The 18,607-nt window shown below is 62.5% G+C and overlaps 13 protein-coding genes across 13 annotated transcripts; 5 read left to right on the top strand and 8 right to left on the bottom strand.

Moving 5' to 3' along the window:
* Positions 1-14: 14 nt before the first annotated feature.
* OSTLU_8483 (predicted protein) lies at positions 15-494 on the bottom strand (the record flags this gene model as incomplete). The annotated part of the gene is made up of 1 exon (XM_001419893.1): positions 15-494. A coding segment is annotated over one exon (480 nt), but the record flags the coding sequence as incomplete, so codon positions are not given.
* An 869-nt stretch (positions 495-1,363) lies between these two features.
* On the top strand, positions 1,364-1,792 carry OSTLU_26076 (predicted protein; the record flags this gene model as incomplete). The annotated part of the gene is made up of 1 exon (XM_001420069.1): positions 1,364-1,792. The coding sequence occupies one exon, from the start codon at positions 1,364-1,366 to the stop codon at positions 1,790-1,792; it is 429 nt and encodes a 142-aa protein (XP_001420106.1).
* Positions 1,793-2,134: 342 nt separating this feature from the next.
* On the top strand, positions 2,135-2,695 carry OSTLU_26075 (predicted protein; the record flags this gene model as incomplete). Its single annotated transcript, XM_001420068.1, has 1 exon — positions 2,135-2,695. The coding sequence occupies one exon, from the start codon at positions 2,135-2,137 to the stop codon at positions 2,693-2,695; it is 561 nt and encodes a 186-aa protein (XP_001420105.1).
* Positions 2,696-2,744: 49 nt separating this feature from the next.
* Positions 2,745-5,288, bottom strand: OSTLU_26074 (predicted protein). Its single transcript, XM_001419892.1, has one exon. It carries the CDS (start codon positions 5,099-5,101, stop codon positions 2,750-2,752), a length of 2,352 nt encoding a protein of 783 aa, XP_001419929.1. The 5' UTR covers positions 5,102-5,288; the 3' UTR covers positions 2,745-2,749.
* Positions 5,289-6,135: 847 nt separating this feature from the next.
* Positions 6,136-7,244, top strand: OSTLU_50582 (predicted protein; the record flags this gene model as incomplete). The annotated part of the gene is made up of 1 exon (XM_001420067.1): positions 6,136-7,244. The coding sequence occupies one exon, from the start codon at positions 6,136-6,138 to the stop codon at positions 7,144-7,146; it is 1,011 nt and encodes a 336-aa protein (XP_001420104.1). The 3' UTR covers positions 7,147-7,244.
* Positions 7,245-7,263: 19 nt separating this feature from the next.
* Positions 7,264-8,481, bottom strand: OSTLU_17021 (predicted protein; the record flags this gene model as incomplete). Its single annotated transcript, XM_001419891.1, has 1 exon — positions 7,264-8,481. The coding sequence occupies one exon, from the start codon at positions 8,479-8,481 to the stop codon at positions 7,264-7,266; it is 1,218 nt and encodes a 405-aa protein (XP_001419928.1).
* Positions 8,482-8,793: 312 nt separating this feature from the next.
* OSTLU_26071 (predicted protein) lies at positions 8,794-10,884 on the top strand. Its single transcript, XM_001420066.1, has one exon. It carries the CDS (start codon positions 9,082-9,084, stop codon positions 10,816-10,818), a length of 1,737 nt encoding a protein of 578 aa, XP_001420103.1. The 5' UTR covers positions 8,794-9,081; the 3' UTR covers positions 10,819-10,884.
* A 944-nt stretch (positions 10,885-11,828) lies between these two features.
* OSTLU_37967 (predicted protein) lies at positions 11,829-12,716 on the bottom strand (the record flags this gene model as incomplete). Its single annotated transcript, XM_001419890.1, has 1 exon — positions 11,829-12,716. A coding segment is annotated over one exon (888 nt), but the record flags the coding sequence as incomplete, so codon positions are not given.
* A 220-nt stretch (positions 12,717-12,936) lies between these two features.
* Positions 12,937-13,218, bottom strand: OSTLU_26069 (predicted protein; the record flags this gene model as incomplete). The annotated part of the gene is made up of 1 exon (XM_001419889.1): positions 12,937-13,218. One exon carries the CDS (start codon positions 13,216-13,218, stop codon positions 12,937-12,939), a length of 282 nt encoding a protein of 93 aa, XP_001419926.1.
* Positions 13,219-13,616: 398 nt separating this feature from the next.
* On the bottom strand, positions 13,617-14,844 carry OSTLU_3554 (predicted protein; the record flags this gene model as incomplete). Its single annotated transcript, XM_001419888.1, has 2 exons — positions 13,617-14,694; positions 14,798-14,844. Coding segments are annotated over 2 exons (1,125 nt in total), but the record flags the coding sequence as incomplete, so codon positions are not given.
* Positions 14,845-15,364: 520 nt separating this feature from the next.
* OSTLU_26067 (predicted protein) lies at positions 15,365-16,048 on the top strand (the record flags this gene model as incomplete). The annotated part of the gene is made up of 1 exon (XM_001420065.1): positions 15,365-16,048. The coding sequence occupies one exon, from the start codon at positions 15,365-15,367 to the stop codon at positions 16,046-16,048; it is 684 nt and encodes a 227-aa protein (XP_001420102.1).
* Positions 16,049-16,829: 781 nt separating this feature from the next.
* OSTLU_38170 (predicted protein) lies at positions 16,830-17,633 on the bottom strand (the record flags this gene model as incomplete). The annotated part of the gene is made up of 1 exon (XM_001419887.1): positions 16,830-17,633. A coding segment is annotated over one exon (804 nt), but the record flags the coding sequence as incomplete, so codon positions are not given.
* Positions 17,634-17,766: 133 nt separating this feature from the next.
* On the bottom strand, positions 17,767-18,549 carry OSTLU_17016 (predicted protein; the record flags this gene model as incomplete). Its single annotated transcript, XM_001419886.1, has 2 exons — positions 17,767-18,179; positions 18,345-18,549. The coding sequence occupies 2 exons, from the start codon at positions 18,547-18,549 to the stop codon at positions 17,767-17,769; spliced, it is 618 nt and encodes a 205-aa protein (XP_001419923.1).
* Between the last annotated feature and the right edge of the window lie 58 nt (positions 18,550-18,607).

Raw genomic sequence — 18,607 nt, 5'->3', positions numbered from 1 at the left:
TAATCGAGCGCGTCGAGAACGCCGCACCCCGCGACGACGACGGGCACCTTCGGTTCCTCCGACGTCCCGCCCGCGTCTACCGCGCACTCATCGTTAATTCTCTCCAGTACGTCCATCCCGCGCACGCATTTCCCGAACACCACGTGTTTCCCGTCCAAATGCTTACACGCTCCGAGCGTGACGAAAAATTGGCTCGAATTCGAATTCTTCCCCGTGTTGCTCATCGAAAGCACGCCCATCGCATCGTGCTTCAGCTTCAACCCTCCCGCGTCGTCCTTAAACTTCTTCCCCCAAATCGATTCCCCCCCCGCCCCGTTCCCGTGCGTGTAATCGCCGCCCTGCATCATAAAATTCCTCACGCACCGATGCATTCGACTCCCCTCGTACGTCCGCCGCCGCCCCGTCGCTCTCGACGTCCCCATTCCCTCGCACAGCGCTCGAAAATTCTCGCACGCCCGCGCGCTCTTCGCGTCGAACAGTTCAAACACCACGCGCTCGCGCGTCGGCGCGTCGATTCGAATCGCCCCGCGCGCGCCCCACTCGCGATCCGCCTCGTACAGCTCGACGATTCGACTCCGCTGCGCGCCGCCCAATCCGTCGAGGTCGTCGCCGTCGAACCCGTACCGCAGGTTCGTCGCCGCGACGAAGGCGCGCGCGCGCGCGTGTTTCTCTCGGTGTCCGTCGACGTCGAGGTCGAGGTACGCGTGCGACGGCGCCATCGCGTCGACGAATGGCGACGCGACGACGAATGGCGACGCGCGCACTTCGAGACGCGACCGACGACGCGTCGACGATGCGCGCGCGACGGCTCGCGAACGGCGCGACGCGGGACACGCTCGGACGCTTCGCGCGCGACGCGCTGCGACGCGCGGACGCCGAGCGCGCGGCGGTGACGACGACGGGCGCGAGCGGGACGCGCGCGCGCGACGAGTGGACGTACGGCGAACTGCTCGATCGCGCGCTGACGTTCGCGCGCGCGCTGGAAGACCTCGGATACGACGCGTCGTCGAGACCGCTGGGCGTCGGGACGGGGAACGCGCGAGAGAGCGTGGTGGCGTACCTGGGGACGGCGCTCGCGGGGACGAGCGCGCGAGGCGCGAGGGCGACGGATGATTTGCGGGAGACGTTCGGCGATGGACGCACGCGCGGGACGATGGTGAGACGCGAAGACGCGGAGACGGCGGGAGGGCTGATCGGGGCGCACGAACCGATCGCGGTGGGCGGTGGGACGGTGCGGGATAAAGTAATCTTGTGGGAGGTGCTGCGCGCGGCGTACGCGAACGGCGAGACGGCGAGCGACGCGATGGAGACGGCGAACGATGCGATGTATTATTTCGGTGGCGCGGACGCGCCGGTGGGAGGGATGACGTTCGCGGACGCGGCGACGCGCGCGGTGCGGGCGTTGGAGATTAGGGAGACGGATTCGGTGTGCGTGCCGGTGCCGCTCGGGCACGCGATGGGCTTTGGATTCGGCGCGTTGGCCGCCTTCGCGGCGGGCGCGCGTTTAGTGCTTCCGCCGACGATCGGAAGCGCCGCCGACGGTGCGGCGGCGCGCGAGGCGATGTGTGCCGCGACGCTCGACGCGATTCGAAGCGAAAAGTGCACGCTCGCGGTGGTGGACAGTCACGTGACGCGCGCGGCGGCGGAGCGCGATTTAGGCGCCGACGCTGGCTACGACCACTTTCGCGGTGGTTTGATCAAGGTTGGTTCGGGCGATGCCATCGGCGTCGCGGAATCGGTGAAATTCTTAGGCGCCGAGCTGTTGACCGTGGGCAAGCCCAAGAAGACGTGACGCGCGCGCGAAAGCACCATGTAGTACGGAGCGCGACGCCACCACACTTTTCAGCGCGCGATGCGCGTCGCCCTCGCTCCCGCGCGCGCGCGCGCCGGCGTCGAGCGCGCGTCCACGTCGCGTTCGCGCCGCTCGCCGCGTCTCGCGTCGCGCAGCGCGACGACGACGACGCCGTCCCTGTCTATCCGTTTCGCCCTCCCTCGCGCCTCGCGCGATGGTTTCGTCGCCGCGCGGTCGTCCACGGACGATCAAGGGCCTCTGAGCGACGGTTCGGTAAACGCGCGAACCGGAGCGATCGACTCGCGCGGATTTCTTCGCGCGTCGGTGGCGTTTTACGCCGGCATGGCGGTGGGCTCACAAGTATTGACGCAGTTCGCGGACGTGCACCCGGACGTCATCGACGGCGTCGCCGCGTTCAACGTCGACGCGGCGGCGCTGTACATGATACCTCTGTTAGCATCGCTGTCGTTCGCGGTGACGCAGAGCGACAAGTACGAGTATTTACGAGAGGTGAGGAAAATGTTTGAGGAGAGCGTGCTCCCGGCGGTGGCGCCGCTCGGCGTGCTCGGGATTTTGGCGCTGAGTTGCGGCGCGGGTGTGGGTGAGGAAGCGCTGTTCCGTGGCTTTCTCATGCCATGGGTTGACGCGCGGTTGGAAGGGCTCGGGGCGGGCGCAGACGTCGCGGCGATGGGGTCGTTGGCGAGCACTTCGCTGGTTTTCGGCGCGCTGCACGCCATCACGCCGCAGTACGCGGTGTGGGCCACGTGGGCGAGCGTTTTGTTTTCGATCGAGAGTGTGCGCGACGGGTTAGGGAGTGCGATGTTTACGCACACGTTGTACGACTTTTTGGCGTTTTTGTACGTCATAGTGTCGTGGATGCCCGATCGAGAATCGGACGACTAGGAGAATAGCACAGCAGTTGATCGTAGAATACAGACGAATTTCATTTCCAATGTTTTAAGCAGGCGCGAGAATGGTGAGATCGTTTTCGCGTATAACGCGCTCTTTGTTTTCCTCCCACCACTGTTTGGCTAATTCGTTGCTAAATATGCGCTTGCTGAAGCGCACACGTTTGAGAATCGTGCGATCGCCGTGCGTTCGCAGCGTCATGAATACGCCGTTTTCAACCTCGTCGATCCATTCGCGCGCTTCACCGATTGGAATGCTCGCGCAATCCGCACGTCGCATGGCACTCCGACCAACATTAGCGATCACCGTTCGCGTCGCCTTCGAAGGCGACTGCGGAGGAGCGTTTCTGACCACCTTTGACTTGGTGGCGATGGCAGCTTGCATCGCGCGCTCCAACACGGCCTCTTCTTCCGCGAGGCGTATGAGCTGCGCTTCTGCCTCATTTGCGGTGCGGCGCGCGCGGTCCATGAAGTATTTATCGACGTCAACGTCGCGCATATGGTCGCTAGACGTTACTGGTGATGGTGCTGGCGGCGGTTCAGTCGGCGGCGGCTCCCTCTCGATCTGCGGCGGGGACGGCGCCGGTTCAATCGCAGGCGACGCGGGCGTCTCAGGAAGGACAACTTCCTCGACTCGGATCGAGTTACGGAACTCCAACTTCATCGGTTGCACTGCTTGCGCCAAGACTGCGTTCGGCGACGCGGGTGTCATACGATGCGATGACTGAGGTGTGGCTTTCGTGGTTTCGCCGCCGGCGATTCGATTCGACGTTTTCGCTATGTTCTCAAACGTCGGGCTCAGCACGCTCATGATTCGATGCGCTTGCTTTTCGTTTCGCAAGCCTTGACTACCGCGGCCACCGTTGCGCGATCTGGTACCACTACTTCGTTGATCTCGTTTCGTGCTATACGAGGACGTTGAGCCGGTATCTACGTTGCTACCGTCGCCATCTCTTCGTTCGAGAGCTCGCGTTGAAGTGTCGTCTGCTCTGAACGACGAAATCGCTTGCTTCAGGGAAAACGTGGACAAACGCACCATGCTCGCTTTTTGCTTGGTCGTCATGCGAGCTGGTTTGAGTACACAAGCGCTCGACGTCGGGCCGCACGCTATTCTCAGAACGGTGCGCCCGCGCAAAGACTCAATCTCTTCTGGAGCGGCTTTGTCACGGTCGTTTTTGCCGTGACCGAGCCTTCCGTTTTTACCGACGCCCCACGAGAAGACTCGTCCATCTCGTGTCGCGGCGACGACGTGATTATCGCCGCTCTCTACCGCACTCACAGATCCTGTTTCGAAATTCGGTAATCGCGTAAACACTTTGACGCGGAGGGAATTATCTACTTTGCCCACGCACCCGGCGAGCCACACGTCACCCTTTGAAGTCAACGCGACGGTGTGATGCTGTCCGCAGCTCACGTTGCAGACTTCGCTACCTGGCTTTCCTAACTGGTCTGAAGTCGCCGTGGGCACGGATGCTTCTTCGACGCCACGTATACCGAGTTGACCGCTTTCTCCGTCGCCCCAGGTGAACAACTCTCCATCCACGGTGTCGAATTCGTCGTCGTCCGCGACGACGGGCACTTTGCGAATCGTGTTTCCCACGGCGGCGACGATTGCAGCCGTATGCCAGACGCCGCACGCTACGCGAAGCACGACGCGGTTATCGCGGCGAAATGTCTCTAATTCCCGGGGAGCGCGCTGGCACTCTCGATCACCGTGGCCGAGGGCGTAGAACGAACCCTCTCCCCACGTGAAACACGCACCCGTCTCCGTCACGCACGCCGTGTGACACGGTCCGCAAGACACTTGTACCACCTTCACGCCACCCCCCGCGGAAATTGAATCCATCGCGAAAGATATTTTACCCGGGAAAAACGTCACGGCGCGCGCTTCCGGGCGCCCGAGCAGCCCCGGTGCCGCGTTCGGATCGCCCCAAACGCACGCGTCGCCGCCGTCTCCGTCTGAAGACGCGTCCGCGTCTCGCACCACGGCGAGCGAGTGCGCGACTCCACACGCCAGCGTCACGGCGCGACCGTCGAGCTCAACGCGCGTGGGCATCTCTGCGTCTTGAGCGGACGGAAGTCCGAGCTTACCGCCCGCGCCCTCACCCCAGGAATACACGGCGCCGGCGCGCGTGCGCGCCAAACCGTGCCGCGCGCCGATGGCTATTTCCACGACGTCCAAAGTATCCGTTCCCTCGAGCACGCGCGGCGTGTCCACGCGCCGCCAACGCGCCGTTTTCGTCGCGAATCCACCACCGGCCGCGCTCGCCGCCGCGCTCTCGCGCGTGACGTCCGCTTCCCATCCCCACGCGTACACCTCGCTCGGAATCGCCTCGCCGAACGCGTCCGTCGCGCCGTCCACCAACCTCTCCTCCCGCTCCCTCAACGACGGCGAACGCATTCCTCGCTGCTTAAACTTTCCAACCGCGCGCGCCACCGTCACCGCCGTCCCGATCCCACCCCCGCTCGCGCTCTCTTCCCCCTCCGCGCTCGCGCCGCCGCCGCTCGAGCTCGCGTTCCCTCGTCGCGTTCCCTCATCCTCCTCCTCCCTCGCCGCGCGCGCCGCGAGCTCCACCGCGAGCGCCCACGCATCTCTCTGACTTTCGCTCTCGCACTCCGCGTCCCACGTCCGCTTTCTCTCGCTTCCTCGTCCCTCGTCGTACACGATCGAAAAGCATCGCGCGTCGTCCCGCGCCCGCCCACCCTTCCGTCGAAAATTCTCCGTGTGTTTCCCTCGCAGCACGCGCTCGACGCGCGCGAACGCGATCCGTTTCTCGCGCTCGCGCCTGCCGACCCACGTGAGCGCGTCCGCGCGCGCCTGCGCGAAGACGACGTGCGGCGCCCCGCGTCGGCACAGCTTGACCAACGGCGCGCCGCGCTTCGTCGCCGTCGCGGCCTCGTCCGCGGTGATCTCGCGCATGGCGCTACGCGGTGGACATGCGCGCGCGCGCGTCGCGCGTCGCGCGCGGTCCGAGCGCGCGGCGGCGAGTGACGACGCGCGCGCGCGCGCGGTGGATGGCTTTCGCGCCTCGCGTCGTATTCGTATGCGCAAACAGTACGACGTGTGTTTCCGTATATACGTATGCGCAAACAGTCCGGCGCGTGTTTTCATCGCATCGCGGGCGTCCGCGCCGACGCGCCGACGCGGCACACGACGACGCGACGCGACGCGCCGACGCGCCGGATCGCGGCGAACGGCGCGGAAGAGACGCGCGTCGTCGGCACGAGCGCGCGGCGGACCGGAGACGCGGGACGGCGACGCGCGGCGCCGAACGGGCGACGCGAGTGTCGTTTAAAGTCCAACGGCTCGACGCGTTCGTCCCCCCGACGCGACGCGGAGGCGCGAGGCGAAGCGCGAAGAGCGACGCGCGAGGACGAGGACGCGAAGAGCGAGGACGAGGACGCGCGCGCGCGCGATCGGACGCGTCGATGAGGATGGAGAAGGAGAACGAAGGCGTCGGGACGGGCGGGAGAGGCGCGCGGGGGGACGCGACGGCGAGCGGGAAGACGCCGAGAGGCGCGAGAGGGACGCCGGGAGAGGGGCTCGGGCTCGGGCTCGGGAACGAACGGATCGGGAACGTCGGAGGGGACGGGCGGGATGGCGCGGCGCAGGCGGGGAAGGAGTGGAAGTTGGAAGATTTTGACATCGGTAAACCGCTCGGGAAGGGCAAGTTTGGTTCGGTGTACTTGGCGCGGGAGAAGAAGAGTAAGTACATCGTCGCGCTGAAGGTGTTGCACAAGACGCAGCTGTGCGCGTCGCACGTCGAACACCAGTTGCGACGGGAGATTGAGATTCAGTCGCACCTGAGACACCCGAATATTTTGCGTCTGTACGGATACTTTTACGACAACACGCGCGTGTTTTTGATTTTGGAGTACGCGGCGATGGGAGAGTTGTACAAGGAGTTGCAGCGTCAAAAACGGTTTAGCGAGCGGCGAAGTGCGACTTATATCGCCTCTTTGGCTCGGGCGCTGATCTATTGTCACAAGAAGCACGTCATCCATCGAGACATCAAGCCGGAAAACTTGCTCGTCGGCATCAAGGGCGAATTGAAAATCGCGGATTTCGGTTGGTCGGTGCACGCGCCGAACAGTCGAAGACAGACGCTCTGCGGTACGCTGGATTACTTGCCACCAGAAATGGTGGAAGGTCGCGACCACGATTACGCCGTCGATGTGTGGTCGCTGGGCGTATTGGCGTACGAGTTCTTGGTCGGAACGCCGCCGTTTGAAGCCGAAGGGCACAGCGAGACGTACAAGCGCATCTTGCGAGTGGACTTACAATTTCCGTCGTATATTAGCGAAAACGCCAAGGACCTCATTCGAAGCTTGCTCGTCAAGGAGCCAGCGTCGCGCATACCGCTCAGCCGATTGCTAGATCACCCATGGATCAAGGAGAACGCGTCTCCAAACGGCATTCCTATCCCCGAAGCAGGGCTCCCCTGAGCGCGGCGACGACAAAATCTACGAGGTCGCCTCGACGCATTCGATCGTCAATAGAAGAAGGACCGTTTCGTAATTATTACACAGCGCTTGTTTGTTTACCACTTGCGACGACGAAATCTACGAGGTCGCGTCGTACCCCATCGCGCGTCGAAGCGCGGTGATCGTTCGCCATATGTCATCGTCTTCGCGCGCGGCTTCGTAATACGGCCGCCTATCGATGCGCTTCGTGTAATGTTCGTTTTTCCGTAACTCATCCTCCGACCACTTGCTGACGTCGTGCACGCTGGCAATTTGAATCATCGACGTGATGTTCTGCGAGGGAAATCGAAGAAACCGAAGCGCACGCTCGAGCGTGCGATCGAAATTACGTTCGAACGCCTCCAATCTCAAGTTCAAGCACGTGTCGCGATTTCGCTCGCACTGTACGTAAGTCAGCGCGAGCATACGTATTTCGTCGTCCGAAAACGACATCTCCGCCGCAATTGCATCTTTTGGGCTCGCAGTTTTGAGGAATTCCGCGTACGAAAGCTCGGCGACTCGCGCGCGAGAGAGCCACCGTTCGTCGTTTGGCGATCGCGCGTGATACGCCAAACCGCTCACGAGGACGTCGAGCGGATCGCGTACGACGTGCACAATTCTGTATTCGCGGGCGTTCGACACCGAAATCATGGATTGTAGCAGTCGCGTGGTTTCGTTCTGCTCGATGAAAGCCGGCAAAGACTTGCCGAAATGGTAATCCAACACGATATCCGCTTCCCTGAATCGCCGTCGCGCCGCGCGCTCGAGTCCCTTCCCCGTGACCTCGTTGACCACAAGCTCCGCGTCTTCGAACGCTCGCACGTCAAAGAACGTGTACGGCGGAGACGATCTATTTGCGATCGTCGAAAACACGTCGTGCATCAGCGCCGTACCAGTTTTATGATGCGTCGCGACGAATCGCGCGAACCCGTCGGCGCGACGCGCGACGCGCTTTCGCCCGTCGTCTCGCGAAACCGCCTCCGTCGCCTCCACCGTCGACCCCAACCATCGCGCATCGCTCATCGCCAGAAATTCTGCGACATCACGCAGCGACCACCCCGAAATCGCCTCCGTCGACGTCCCGAACGCGTACGCCGCCGCGCGCGCGTCCACCGCCGGTTTCCCTTCGTCCCGCGTCGCCGTCCACCACCGAGGCGACGACGCCCACCACAACGCCAACGCCAACCCACTCCCGATCGTCGCGCTTCGCGCCGCGCGTCCGCTCGCGCGCGCTCGCGCTTCCTCGTTCGCCTCGCGCGCGCCGTCCTCGCGCGCCGTCGCGCGCCCTCCCGTCCGAGGTCGCTGTTTCACCGTCATGTGACGCGCCTTCGGGTCGTTCGCCTCGGCGTCGCGCGCCGTCGCGCCGCCGCGACGACGACGCCGGGCGCGATCGCGCGCGCGTTCGCCGTCTCGAGGATCGCGCCGCGCGCCGTCGCGCGTCGCGCGCTGCGGCGCGCGGTTCGGTCGCGCGCGACGCGACGCGACGCGACGCGACGACGCGAATCGTCGTTTCGTTTTCGCGAAGAAAACCCCCCGTCGGCGACGTCGATGTCGCCGACCGGGGGTGATTTCGCGCGCGCGAGGGATCGACGCCGCCGCGCGACGCCGAAACGCGCGCAGAACGCCGCGCCGAGACGCCCGCGGGCGCGCGAAGCGCGTCGCGGCGCGGGCGACGAAGCCGTCGTCGGGAACGCGGCGCGCGCGACGCGAAAACGCGCGCGCGCGACGCGGGACGGCGATCGAGCGCGGGTAATCGCCGGGGAAGATCGACATTTCGAACGGAAATCACGCGAAACGCGCGAGGAAGAGGACGCGAGCGGACGCGGGGGGGGGTCGAGGGCGCGCTGAGGGCGTTGGACGATCGATTGAGGGCGTCGAGGGTGGTGCTGGTGCGGATCGTGGGGTGGAGTCGTCGGCATGAGTTTGACCGTGACGAGGGCGACGCTGAACACCGACACGCCCATCGTCGGCGTGGAGCTCGCGCCGTATATCGTGACGCGTAAGAGCGATGGGACGTCGACGACGGAGGATATCGGTAAGGAGAACGCGCACGAGGGGAGTTACGTGCGGTATCGATGGTTTCGGTCGGGGAAGAAGACGAAAATGAACGTGTGCTCGGTGCACCCGGCGGAACAGGCTACGCTTCTGAATATAGCGACGCGCACGTATCACTGCGATTCCGAATGCTTCAAGCACGCGTGGCGAGAGTGGAATCGTAACCGGATCGCGAATGGGGAGCCATTCCCGACCAAGGCGGATCGAGCGTCTCCGAAGGATGACGTCGATGGATGGAAGGCGGCAAAGGCGGAGCGGGCAGAGGACAAACCCGATGAGAAGAAACGAGTGGAGCCTTGGATTGAAGTTTGTCAGACGAGGAACTATACGGTGAGCGCGGATGACGTCGGGCACGTGTTGAAGTTGGAAGTCGTACCCGTGGACGCGAAGAGTGGGAACGAGCAAGCGCAGCCGCAAAATGTGATAACCGGCAGAGTGATTCCAGCGCCGGAGCCACCGAGAAGGAATTTGGTGAAGATTTCGCACAATAGCACTCCAGAACCTCGCACTTTCACGGTGGCGACGTACAACGTGCTTGCTGATCTATACTGTAACAGCGACATGTACGGGTACGTCCCCGACTGGGCGTTGGCGTGGGCGTACCGCCGACAGAACATCTTGAAGGAGATTGTCAACTACAATGCAGATATTCTTTGCTTGCAGGAAGTGCAATCCGACCACTACGAGGACTTTTTTCAAGGTGAAATGGCCAAGTACGGTTACGCTTCAGTTTACAAGAAGAAGACGGCGCAAGTGTTCAGTGAAGGGAAATTTGTCATCGACGGCTGCGCCATCTTCTTCAAGAAGGACAAGTTTGCGTTGATTAAGAAGTACGAGGTAGAATTCAATAAGGCTGCGCTGAGTCTGGTCGAGTCTCTCGGCGGAGCGACGCAGAAGAAGGATGCGCTAAACCGGTTGATGAAGGATAACATCGCTCTCATCGTCGTCCTCGAGGCGTTGGACGTGGACCAGCAACTGTTGCAAGGGAAACGGCAGTTGCTATGCGTGGCGAATACGCACATTCATGCCAACACCGAGCACAACGACGTTAAGTTATGGCAGGTTCACACGTTGCTCAAGGGTTTGGAAAAGATTGCGACGTCTGCGGAAATTCCCATGGTGGTGTGCGGAGATTTCAACTCGGTTCCAGGATCGGCGGCGCACTCGCTCCTGTCGAACGGTCGCGTTCCCGCGGACCACCCAGAACTTGGCATCGATCCTTTTGGAATCTTGCAACCGTCTACGAAGTTATCGCACCCGCTTCCGCTCGTGTCGGCGTACACTAACTTGCATAAACCATGTTTGGATTCAGAGGCGCTGGAGCGCCAGCGCGACCGTGTGGACGTCATCGGCGAGCCGTTGTTCACCAATTGCACCAAAGACTTCAACGGTGCGCTGGATTACGTCTTCTATACCGAAGACGCCCTCGCGCCGGTGAGTTTACTTGAACTTCCCGGTGAGCGCGAGGTTCGCGCCAAGTATGGTGGTTTACCCAATACGCAGTGGTCGAGTGACCACGTCTGTCTGATGACGGAGTTCCAATGGGGAGCGCGCATGGATCCAAACTCGCCGTCGGCGTACGGGCCGCGCTACATGTGAGAGCGTGAGAGTACATTACAAAGCAAAAACATCGAAAAAACAAAAAAGAGTGTTAGCGCTTAGCTTCGTCGTGTTGTGATTCATTTCGAAATCATACATATTAACTACAGCCCGTTCTCCATCACTCCCGCTCGAACTGACCAGTCCTTTACTTGGTCTAAGTGCGCGTTCTCGACCTTCGCAAGTAAGTCTTCGTATCTGAAGAGCATGATGTCGAGAAGGACGCTCTCGTTCTGCGTCTGCGTATCCGCGCCCGTCGCCGCGAGCTTCGCCAAGCGTTCTTTTTTCAAATCGTCGCGAACGGTTTGCAACTCGTCCGCCACGGATTGAAGGCCAGCGCTAATGCAAGCAGTGATGAGCTCATCCACCGTACACATTCCGCTCTGATGCGCGTAGCCGACGAAACTGCGGCTTGTAGCGATATCACTCGTGCCAGTAGTCTTTTGTGCGGACTCTTGCCGCGCGGCGTCGCTCAGCGAGCTTTTGCTAATCTTCTTTGGCGGAGACGGCCTGTGCACATCGGCTTCGTCACCAGAACTCATTTCTTCTAAATTTTCCAGTGCTTCCGTGAGCTTCTGGTACGACTGCGTTTTCGTAAGTGCGCCGCCATGGAAGCTCACTTCTCTACTGTTGGACTCACTCCCTTGATCCTTCGTCATTTCATTGTACAACGCGTTGAGCGCCACGTGTGCCTGGAGTTCGTCGGTGTACGTGTGACCCGCTCGGATTGAAGCATCCGGAGACTGTCGCTGAGAGATACTATGAGATGCATTTTTTTCGCGCGCGTTCGCCACTCCTCCGCGCACAGACATTTCCGCCTTCATGCGTAACCAACGCCGAAGCGTCTTCAAATCCTCGGGCGTGAGCTTCTCCGCGAGCAATCCCACCGTGTGCAGCTCCAGACTGTCCTGCATCACGAGCGCTCGGAGTTGTCTCTTTGCCGCTTTTTCCATGTGTTTCGGCACTCTGAGCGCGTCGCCCTCGCCGACGTGCACGTGCGCGGCGTTTCTCTGCCGCAAGAATCGATGCGTGCTCGCTTGAGCAGCGTTGATTCGTTTCGCCGGGTCGAGCACGAGAAGCTTAGCCACCAAATTGCGCGCGTGCTTATTTATTGACTCTTCCATGGGTTCATATTCTCCTCGCAGCACCTTGTAAAGCCCCGCCACGGTGTGCTCGAACGGCATCTGCCCCGTGACTAAAAAGTAAACGAAGACGCCGACGGCCCACATATCCGCCGCTTGTCCATACTCTCGACGCTCTTCTACTTCGGGCGCTTGAAATAACGACGTCCCGAGAGGTGGCTGATTATTCAGTCGATCTTCCCGGCGCAGCGACGCCGCGCGACCGAAATCAACGAGCTTAATCTGCGCGTTTCTCAAATCGTCGTCGCTCGTGACCATGACGTTTTCGTGCTTCAAATCCCGAAACACCACATCCCTCGAGTGCACGTGCGCGACCGCGTCCACCAACTGCCGAATCAATTCATGTTTAATGTGCATCTTTTCTTCCTCCGTCATCCCCTCGGCGTCGTCCAGAGCGACGAGGTACGTCAACAACGTGTCTCGCCCGGCGTGTTCCATGACCACCTGCACCTCCGCGCTCGTCTGGTACGCCTTCACCATCCTCACCACGTTCGGATGTCGCATCTGCGACAGCAATTCAATCTCGCAGTACGCCTCTCGTCGCTTCGCGTTCGCGCCGAACACCCCGATGTGCGTCTCCTTCATCGCGCGCGTCGTCCCGGTCTCCGCGTCCTCGCACAGGTACACCGTCCCTTGCTGTCCGACGCCGATTTTCTCCCGCACGACGTACTCGTCCGCGAATCGCGCGTTGAAGTCGACGAGCGCGAGCGCGCTCGCGGGCGCGGACGCGCTCGCGGAGGACGCGGCGCATCCCATGCGTCGCGGCGCGGAGTGCCGTCTCCTCGCGCCTCTTCGTGTCCCTTGGCGCGGGGTCGACGTCGCGCCCGAAGCCTCGCGGACGCCGTCGACGACGACGCGGACGGACGCGCGGCGCGCGAGCGCGACGCTAATCGAATTACAACCTACGCGCGTCGCGACGCCGCGCCGCGCCGCTCGAGCGGCGAACTCGACGCGTCCCGCGCGCGCCGTCGAAAAGTTACTTTTTCTTCTTCGTCTTCGCCGCGGCGATCTCCTCCTCGCGCGCCTTCCACTCCTCCTCGGCCTGCTCTTTGCTAAACGTCAATCCAGCCTGTCGCTTGTACGGGCGCAGTTCGTGGAACAGCAGGCCGACGACGGCGAGACCGACGGAGACGTGAATGATTTTGGTTTGGTCGAGGTCGAAGCGTCGCTCGAGTTTGGTGCAGAAGGCGAAGCCGGCGAAGGCGGCCATGGAGAGGACGATGCCGATGTATTGACGGAGGATGAATATGAGATCCATCGCGCGCGCGGTCGTGGGATGAAGCGAAGTCGGACGCGAGGCTGCGTGTGAGGCGCGCGAGCGTCGACGCCGAGCGTCGACGGCGAAGAGAGAGAGACTTAAGGAATGATGGTGATAATCTTACACGAGGTCATAATAAATCGAAAAACATCACGAATAATTTATTCTTCTCTCGGGGGCGCGGCCGGCGTGCCTTGGCCGCCCCAGCCCCAGAGAAGTTCTCCGGTGGGTTCCTTAGCCGCCATCTTTTGCATCCAGCCGCCGGGGGTCGGACCGGCGATGCACGGATGCTCCACGCGAACGTCGCCCGTGGGCGTGTGGTGGATGCGGACGCGGTACCACGGGTTGTTCAACATACCCATGACGTTCCACGTCGGGCGCTCGTCCATTTTGTTCATGGATTGATCGACGGCGCGGAAGCACACTTCGACGCACTTTTTGTCGAGGAGCTTCTCAATCGGCACTTCGAGAGTCCACATGCACCAGCACCAGTGCCTGGCCTTGTCACCGGAGCTGAAATCGGCCCATCGCGGTTCTTCGCGAGTGTGAATATCACTCAATTCCCAGCTCAAGCCTTGATCGAAGGAAAGCTCGGCGCGAATGACCTTGCGACCGCCGCCAGAGTAGGCGTAACCTTTGAAGGCGTACGTCTTTTGCGACTTGGGAATGACTTCTTCGGGCGCCGGGTACGCGATGGCACCGTTAATGTTGAGTTGGTTGATGATGAACTCGGGCTTGAACCACCATCCCTCCTCGGTCGCGCGCTCAGCGTCAACTGGCGGCGGTAACACGCGGTTATCGTTGAAGTGATAAAAGTTGTTTGACTCTCTGTCGGTGACTTTAATCTCCTTCAAAAACTTTATCATGCGCCCACCGATGTAACCGGGAATGATCACCCGCACTGGGAATCCATGGTCTGGGTGAAGCTTGGCACCGTTTTGTTCGTACGCCACAATGACATCGCACGTCGGATCGAGCGCGGTTTCCATGTCGATGGATGTGCCGTACGATCCCGGACCACCGTCTTGATCGGGGTAGTCCTTCGGCAATTCGTTTTGCGGACCAGCCAAGCACACGTATCGCGCACCCGGACCGGGCTTATGAATGCCCGCTCTGTTGAGCAACACTCGCAGCGGTACGCCCGTCCAGTACGTGTTTCCGATGGCGCACGGCCCCCACGAGAACCCAATCGACGACTTGACCAAGTTTTGTTCCTTCCGACGGTTCCCCGCGCACACCACCAAGCACGGGAACGTGTCGCTCGGCATTTTCACCAACTCGTCCATACCGATCTCGAACGGTTTCGGGACGTTGCCACAAATGTTAATCTTGTGCGTGTCCCAATCGCACTTCGGCACCGCGCCGTGATTCCGCACGATGTGCAAGTTCACCGGCGAGATGAATCCGTAATCATACAACTCCGGAAGCGACGCCTCGACGTTAAACGGGTGTTTCCCGGTCAGACGAATCAAATTCCTATCACCACGATCGACGCAAACCACCGTCAGTCACGCGCGCCGTCGTCGTTCGCCGCGTCCTCGTCGTCCCGCGTTCGCGTCGCCTCGCGTCTCGCACGCACGGATGCCTCTTCACCCAATTATCCGGCGTCTTCAAGTCTCGCTCGTCCACCTCCGGGTACTTCTGCGCCAGGTACTGATGCTTTTTCGCCGCCGCCGCGTGATCGACGTTGGACTTCGCGTCCGTCTTAAAGTCGACGTCGTCCGCGTCGTCCGCGCCTCGCGACGTCTCGCGCTTTTTCCCGTCGAGCAGCTTGCCCGCGAACGCGCCCGCGCCCGCGGCGACGATCGCGACGACGGCGTTCGCCATGACTCGACGACGACGCTTCGAGTCTCGCGACGCCGCGTCGACCGCGCGAGGGCCGCGTTGTGCGCGTCGCGTCGCGTCGACGCCAGCCGTCGACCGAGTCGTTTCGGAATCTCCAAGCGTCGCCGAAGCGTCATACTGTTTGCCCATACGCATTTTTTCCTTTTTTACCAAAGTGACGCTTCGCGCCCGTCGACGTCGTCGCGCCACGACGCGACGCGCGACGCGCGCGCGCGACGCGCGACGCGTCCGCGCGCGCGCGGCCGCGCGTCCGCGCGCCGCCGACGACGCGTCCGGTCGTCCGCGCTCGAACGGCGCGACGATGCACGCGTCCGGGCGCGACGTCGCCGTCGACCTCGCCGTCGTCGACGCGCTCCGGCGCGCGCCGACGGACGACGAGCGCGCGAGGTGGCGAAAGTACACGCGCGAGGACGTCGCGGCGCACGCGCGCCTCGCGGACGGATGGATCGTGGTGCGCGAGCGCGTGTTCGACATCACGGCGTTCGCGACGACGCACCCGGGATTCAACAACGCGGGGCAGGTGTCGACGGCGCTGGCGATCGCGCGGGCGCTCGGGAAAGAGGCGAGCGATGAGTTCGAGGAGATTCACAGCGCGCGGGCGTGGACGCAGCTGAGAGATTTTCAGATCGGGGTGGTGACGCGCGAGGGCGACGCGGAGGCGGAGGCGGAGGCGGAGGCGGAGACGGAGGCGGAGACGGAGCGCGAGACGACGACGCGCGCGTCGCCGGTGCCGGCGTGGTTGGCGAAAGACAGAGACTTTTGGGTCAAGTACGCGGGCGGCGCGAGCGAGGGCGTGTTGCGATATCTCGAGGCGAACGGATGCCCGCAGGGGCGGTCGGAAGAGGACGTCGTCGCGGAGGTCGCGCTCTCGACGCGCGACGCCGCGTCGGATAAGGGCGAGAAGCCGCGGCGTGGACGGTGGTGGCGGCGAATCGTGGGTGGGGCGATCGTCGCCGCGACTTTTCGAATTACTACAAAGTTCTGAACTCGCAATCGCCCGAAGAGGCGCAGGAGGTGGTGGACGCGATGAGCGCGAGCGGCGAACTCACCGAGGGCGTCGTCGAGGCGGCGCTCGCGACGATGCAAACCGCGGAATCCAAGGGTGAACGACCGGAGATCGTGCAAGCGCGCGTGGAATCGTAGGCGTGTTGTTGTAGAAATAAAGTGCTCGCCGCGCGTTGAAACAATTTTAATCAATCGAGTCTCGGGACGTCGTAGCCCGCGTCGCGCATCGCGGCGAGACCGCCACAAACGTCGACGACGCTCGCCGGGGCAGCGGTGGCGACTTTCGCGTCCACGAACCATTGCGCCGCTCTTTGGCTGTTGTTGCCTCCCGCGCACACGAAGCACAGACGGTATCCTTCAACCGCCGCGCCCACGGCGCCGTTCCACGTCTCGACGTCGAGCGTTTCTATTGGTAACGAAATAGATCCAGGTATGTGCGCTGCGTCGTACATGTGCTTGGGACGCACGTCGACTACGGTGACGCCCTCATCTTTGACGTACGTCGTCGCCGCTTTCGCATCCACGCGTCGCCAGCCGCCGCCGCCGCGCTCCGGCATTTCTCGCGCCCCAAACTTCGGCGGCGCGTTCACATCAACGCCACCGCGTCTCGCTTTTCTTCCGCGCATCGGACACGGCGTCGACGATAAGAAAGCGTCGTAATCGTACGTCGCGACGTCGAAGCGTCCGTCGTGAGACGTCAACGTCGAGCAACACGCGCACGCGGCGTCTCGCTGTTCCCGCATGTTCAACGTCATCGTCGGTCTCGCGCTCAACGCGTCGAACGTTAACATTTTTCCTCGCATGGACTCCCCTACCCCAGCCAGCGTTTTCATGGCCTCGAGCGCTTGAAAAGTACCCACGATGCCAGGCAGCGGTCCGAGCACGCCAGACGCCCCGCACGTCCCGGCGTCTCCCGACGCCGGCGGCGTCGGAAACAAACATCGATAACACGGTGCGGGCGCAAACTCCCCAAACGATTCATCGTCATCATTCCACGCTCGCGTGCCACACAGCACCGTGAGCTGCCCTTCAAATCCCACGCACGCCGCGCTCACGAGCGGAATCTCCGCGCTCGCGCACGCGTCCGACAACAAATACCTCGTCCTCGGATTATCGCTACAATCGCACACCAAGTCGTACCCCGCCACAAGTTCCATCACATTTTCCGTCGTCGCGAACGTTTCTCGCACCACGACTCGAACGCCATCGTTCAATCCCTCGCACCGCGCCGCCAACGACTTCGCCTTCGACGTCCCGGTCGCCGCCGTCGAGTGTCCCACCTGTCGATGCAAGTTGCTCAGCTCCACCGCGTCCGCGTCGCACAATCCGAGCGTTCCCACGCCCGAGGCGGCGAGATATATCGCGCACGGGCACCCGAGGCCACCGCAGCCGACGACGAGGACGCGCGCGGCGCACAGCGCGCGTTGGATGCGCGCGCCGTGGGGACGCAGCACCAAGTGTCGCGCGTATTTTTCCACGCTTCGCGCGTCGTTTCGAGGGTTCAGCGCGGTGGCGTAGTCGCCGACGATGTGGTACTTGCGCGCGGTTTCGGTTTCGGCGGGCATGACGCGCGCGCGTCGACGCCGACGACTTGTGGGGCGAAGCGACTTTTGGCTGCGCTTTTCGGCGCGGGAGCGAGGTACAATAGATTATATTGACGTATTACGCGTATTGATGCGGCGCATTTCGCGGAAACGATCACTGCGTCGCGTTCTTCTCGAGGCGACTCTTCAAATCTTCCGAGCGCACGGTCATGCCCGCGTGAAACGCGTTGCCGCCTCGAAGCGACGGTTCGCGGCTCGAGCAGCCGATGCCCAAAAGCATCCCAGAGGATGAAATTCTCTGAATCCCACGCGTCGAACCTTCGGGCGTGTTGTCCGCGCTCGTCCCGGGCGAGCGCGCGGCGGCGATGACTTCCTCCAAATCCTTCGCCAAGTTCGAGAACGATTGATTTCTTTGCATCACCGGTCGTTCGAGCGCGTCGTACGACTTCGCGTTCTCCGGCGACGCCGGTTCATCCGCCGACGCCCCCGTGGCGTCTCTCAGCGCGTCCACGAACTCTTCCCACGTCATGCGCACGTCTTCGATATCTAAGTAATCCCCATCCGGGTCTTTTCGCGTTCGAACGCGTCGTCGTCGTCAGTCGGTCCGTCGCGTCCCGCTCGCCCGTCCTCGTCGTCGTCCCGTCTCGCGCCGTTTTGCGTCCCGTCCCTCGACCGCGCGCCCTCGGTCCCGACGCGCGTCGCGCTCGCGAAAATTGAGCGTGTCGCACGCACCGTCTCGAAACATCCTCGTCAGCGTCGCGTGATGCATGCGCACCATCTCGAAACCTGTCGTCTTCCGCTCTGAAACCGTCGCATCGCTGTACCGCGACCAAATCTTCGCGAGCGCGCCTCGATCTTCCGCGCCGCCGCGGTACAGGTGCGCGACGAGATCTATCACGGCGAACGAGCCGTGGTCGTCCTCGAGCGCGCGCGACATCGCGAGCGCGCGCGACGGAGTGACGCGCGGTGCGGTCCGGTCGACAGGGCGAAACGAC

Source organism: Ostreococcus lucimarinus, chromosome 10 (genome assembly GCF_000092065.1).
Source record: "Ostreococcus lucimarinus CCE9901 chromosome 10, complete sequence".
Taxonomy (NCBI): domain Eukaryota; kingdom Viridiplantae; phylum Chlorophyta; class Mamiellophyceae; order Mamiellales; family Bathycoccaceae; genus Ostreococcus; species Ostreococcus sp. 'lucimarinus'.
The sequence above is the reverse complement of the archived record's forward strand: the minus strand, read 5'-3'. Positions and strand labels throughout refer to the sequence as shown.

Coding starts and splice junctions, on each gene's coding strand:
- OSTLU_26074 (XM_001419892.1), bottom strand. CDS start 5,101: ATGCGTTCGCCGTCGTTGAGGGAGCGGGAGGAGAGGTTGGTGGACGGC.
- OSTLU_26071 (XM_001420066.1), top strand. CDS start 9,082: ATGAGTTTGACCGTGACGAGGGCGACGCTGAACACCGACACGCCCATC.